The sequence below is a fragment of the Sinocyclocheilus rhinocerous genome, unplaced genomic scaffold (genome assembly GCF_001515625.1).
Source record: "Sinocyclocheilus rhinocerous isolate Xijiao unplaced genomic scaffold, SAMN03320098_v1.1 scaffold2428, whole genome shotgun sequence".
In the NCBI taxonomy this organism is placed as follows: domain Eukaryota; kingdom Metazoa; phylum Chordata; class Actinopteri; order Cypriniformes; family Cyprinidae; genus Sinocyclocheilus; species Sinocyclocheilus rhinocerous.
The window spans coordinates 219,793-223,694 of NW_015643186.1; the positions used below are offsets into that span (position 1 = coordinate 219,793).

The following is a 3,902-nucleotide window of genomic DNA, read 5'->3' on the forward strand; positions in this document are numbered from 1 at the left end:
GTGTGTGTGTGTGTGAGTCTCTGTGAGTGTGTGTGTGTGTCTCTGAGTGAGTGAGTGTGTGTGTGTCTGTGAGTGAGTGTATGTGTGTGTGAGTCTCTGTGAGTGAGTGAGTGTGTGTGTGTCTCTGTGAGTGAGTGTGCGTGTGTGTGTGTGAGTGTGAGAGGTCTGCTACCTGACCCGAGCCCGACGGGTCCCGAAATACTTTCGGGTTGGGTTAATGTGTGAAGCGGATCTCCACATACACCTGAGTCGCTCCGCGCCGCGGGATGAAGCGCGTGCGCAGCCAGTGACTCACTGACGTGTCCACGGGGCAGATCTGAAAGGTGCGGACGCTGTTGCCCTCCTCATCCAAACCGCTCATCTCCTCCCACTGAGAAACATCAGCGTCATCAATGAGCATTAAAACAGCTTCTGACCTCACAGCATGGAGTTATCTCCGGTGCTCATCAACATCATGTGAAACACAGAACTTAACGACAGACTGACTCCGTCCTACTGCACATGATTTTAAGATCACCATCTTTCCCCAGAATATAATCACTTGATGTCATCAATATGTAAACAGTGTCTGAGTTTACATGCACATCAGCTCTGCTGGATAATCCAGTTCCAGCCTTCTTCTGATTACAGTGTTTATATGAGACCCTGGAGCACAAAACCAATCATAAGGGTCAATTTTGTGAAATTTAGATTTATACATCAGCTGAAAGCTGAATGAATAATCTTTCCATTAATGTATGGTTTGTTAGGATAGGACAATATTTGGCTGAGATACAACTATTTGAAAATCTGGAATCTGAGGGTGCAAAAAAATCTAAATATTGAGAAAATCATCTTTAAAGTTGTCCAAATGAAGTTCTTAGCAATGCATATTACTAATCAAAAATTAAGTTTTGATATATTTACGGTAGGAAATATACAAAATATCTTCATGGAACATGATTTTTGGCATAAAAGAAAAATGTATAATTTTGACCCATACAATGTATTGTTGGCTATTGCTACAAATATACCCCAGCAGCTTAACACTGCTTTTGTGCTGCAGGGACACATATGTGTGCAGGTATGGGAATATTCCTGAATTTGTGGCTGTTGTGTGTTTTATTTCCTGCTGTTATTTCCCAAGAGATTCCAGATGCTGCCGTTGGTTTAGTGCTCAGTAATTAGTTTAAATACTACTTTACACAGTAATTTAATTAGGACTTGAACACTTTCCACCCTCAAAAATACCCAGCAACACCAAATGGAAAGCAGCAGACAATCATTATAACAAAAACACTAGTTAATGTTAATTTCCTTTAATAATTGTATGAAATAATCAGCATGGTTGTCTCTTTATGATCCTAAACACCTAACCTACAGCTCAGTATCTGTTAGCACCCATAAGGCCCTGCAGTCTGGACAATCACATATGCAACTGATTTCCCATTAAAACAAGCTTATTCCAGGACTGGGAATCTGAACATTGTTTTAAGCTAATTGGATTGTGGTGTTTGCATGGAAGCCCATTTCTGCCTCGGAATAAAAATATAAAATAGAAACTGTGACTTTTTCATCTCACAATTCAGACTTTTCTTCTCACTAATTCTGAGTTTGTGTCACTAATTCTGAGTTCGTATCTCACTAATTCTGAGTTCGTATCTCACTAATTCTGAGTTTATATCTCACTAATTCTGAGTTCGTATCTCACTCATTCTGAGTTCGTATCTCACTAATTCTGAGTTCGTATCTCACTCATTCTGAGTTTATATCTCACTAATTCTGAGTTTTTATCTCACTAATTCTGAGTTTATATCTCACTCAGAAACTCACTAATTCTGAGTTTATATCTCACTCATTCTGAGTTCATATCTCACTAATTCTGAGTTCGTATCTCACTCATTCTGAGTTCGTATCTCACTAATTCTGAGTTCGTATCTCACTAATTCTGAGTTCGTATCTCACTAATTCTGAGTTTATATCTCACTAATTCTGAGTTTATCAGATCAAAAGCTGATCAAACTATTACAAAATACTGATGTGCATATAAACACAGCTAGTGGTGATTCATGAGGATGTTAACCTGGAATGTTCTTTTGACAGTCACGTGAGTTCATGTAGGTGTGTGTGTGTGTGAGTGTGTGTGTGTGTCTCACCTCAGGGTCACTGCTGGGGTAGCTGGTCCATCTGAGATCAGATGTTTCTAGCTTTGTGTTCATCAGCACCTCTGTGACAGAGACAGACAGAGATAGACAGGTTTACAGCAGCTGTAGATCATCATCAGATGAGAAACTCCTGTGCGGTTTAGTTTGGACGACAGTAAAACACTCACAAATATACATACACACATTAACCAGACATCATAATCCTAATCAAAGACATGAGGTGGTCACATGATCAGAGCTTCATAAATCAACTGCGGAAGTAGTTTTGATGTGACAATACAGCGTTCTTTCATAAAATTCAACTTGTAATTACAAGACAAAGACGTGAACAGTTTTCACAAGTCGGAAACTCATAATTATGGTGAATGTGACACGGCGTGAATGCAGCATTACTGAGGCTTTGATTTCAGACATATTTAATGCAATGTAATGTATTTATGATGAGTTTTTGCTCTAAATTACCGCACAGGCGTCTGGTGGAGGAACGCTAATGCTGTGAAAACAGAGCGCTCGCAATCAACGCCCAGTTTAACATCTGAACCTATAAAACCTTCCAGCTCTTTCCATTTCATCGGTCATGATTAAAACGACAGCGAGTTCAGCGACTGCTGCCGCTTTACACAAAGAAGAGGAAGACCGAGGGAGGAGCGGGAAACGTCCCAGCTTTCTGTCTGTCCGTCTCTACTCCATTGTTTCCAGTGAAAACACAATGATACCCAGGAGGCAGTTCAGAGCCAAAAAAAGTGATCGAGTGACATATTCATCACACACACACACACACACACACACACACACACGCACACACACACACCTCTAATCAACTCATCGCTAATTACAGAGTGAGAATGACAGAACGAGAGAACTTGAAGAAGATCCAGCAGTTCACACACACACACACACACACACACACACACACAGAGAGAGAGATACAAATAAATGTGTAAGGAAAAATCAACCAATAAATAAATCAAACCAACTCTCTGCAGTGCTTAGTATAATTTAAATACTATTATTGTTTTTATTAATATTAATAATAGTTTTATCTTTTAATTTTAACATTTTTCAGTTTCAGTTTTTATTTACTTTCATTTTTAATAATTATGTTATGTGCTTTTGCCATTTTTATTAGTTTTTGTTCTTTTTGAATATTATAATTAAGGTTTAATACATTTTATTTAAGTTTTGCTTAAAATTTTTGTTAAGTTTATTTTAATTCTAGTTTAATTTTTAATACTTTTATTATGTGCTTTTGTCATTTTTGTTAGTTTCTGTTCTTTTTCAATTTTATTAAAGGTTTAGTTTTTTTTTTTATTACAGTTTGTTTTTATATTTTCAGTTTTCATTTAACCTCTAATTTATTTTGTATGTGCTTTGTCATTTTTATTCTTTTTAAACATTACTATTTATATGAATTTTTATTACAATTTTAGTTGTTATTTATTTCCAGTTAGTAACTTTTCTGCTTCAACTTAAACTTACTTCTGTTATTTGCCAAGGCAACATTTCTAATTTTATTCAGCTTTTCATCAAATATTTATATTTGTTTCTGTTTTATTTCAATTAGCAAAAATGTTTTCATAGTTTTAGTAAAGCCCGACTCTCTGAGAGGAAGTAAATTTATTGATCACTGATTAATTGATTGCACATCATTCCATCACTCATCATTAATTCAAACATGATTGGCTCTCAGGCTCCTCCCATCTGGCAGCTGATTGGATGAGAGGTAATGGGGCATGTGATTGGCTGAAGATGTGATAA

General features: G+C 36.9%; 1 protein-coding gene across 1 annotated transcript in view; it reads right to left on the reverse strand.

Annotated features, from left to right (window-relative positions):
- ephb4b (eph receptor B4b) overlaps window positions 1-3,649 on the reverse strand; it is a gene marked incomplete at its 5' end in the record, with an annotated part of 33,953 nt that extends 30,304 nt beyond the window's left edge. Inside the window, 3 exons of the mRNA XM_016574578.1 lie at window positions 221-370; window positions 2,136-2,206; window positions 3,624-3,649. Coding sequence (XP_016430064.1) covers window positions 221-370; window positions 2,136-2,206; window positions 3,624-3,649 — 247 coding nt within the window. The remainder of the gene's footprint in view (window positions 1-220; window positions 371-2,135; window positions 2,207-3,623) is intronic.
- Between the last annotated feature and the right edge of the window lie 253 nt (window positions 3,650-3,902).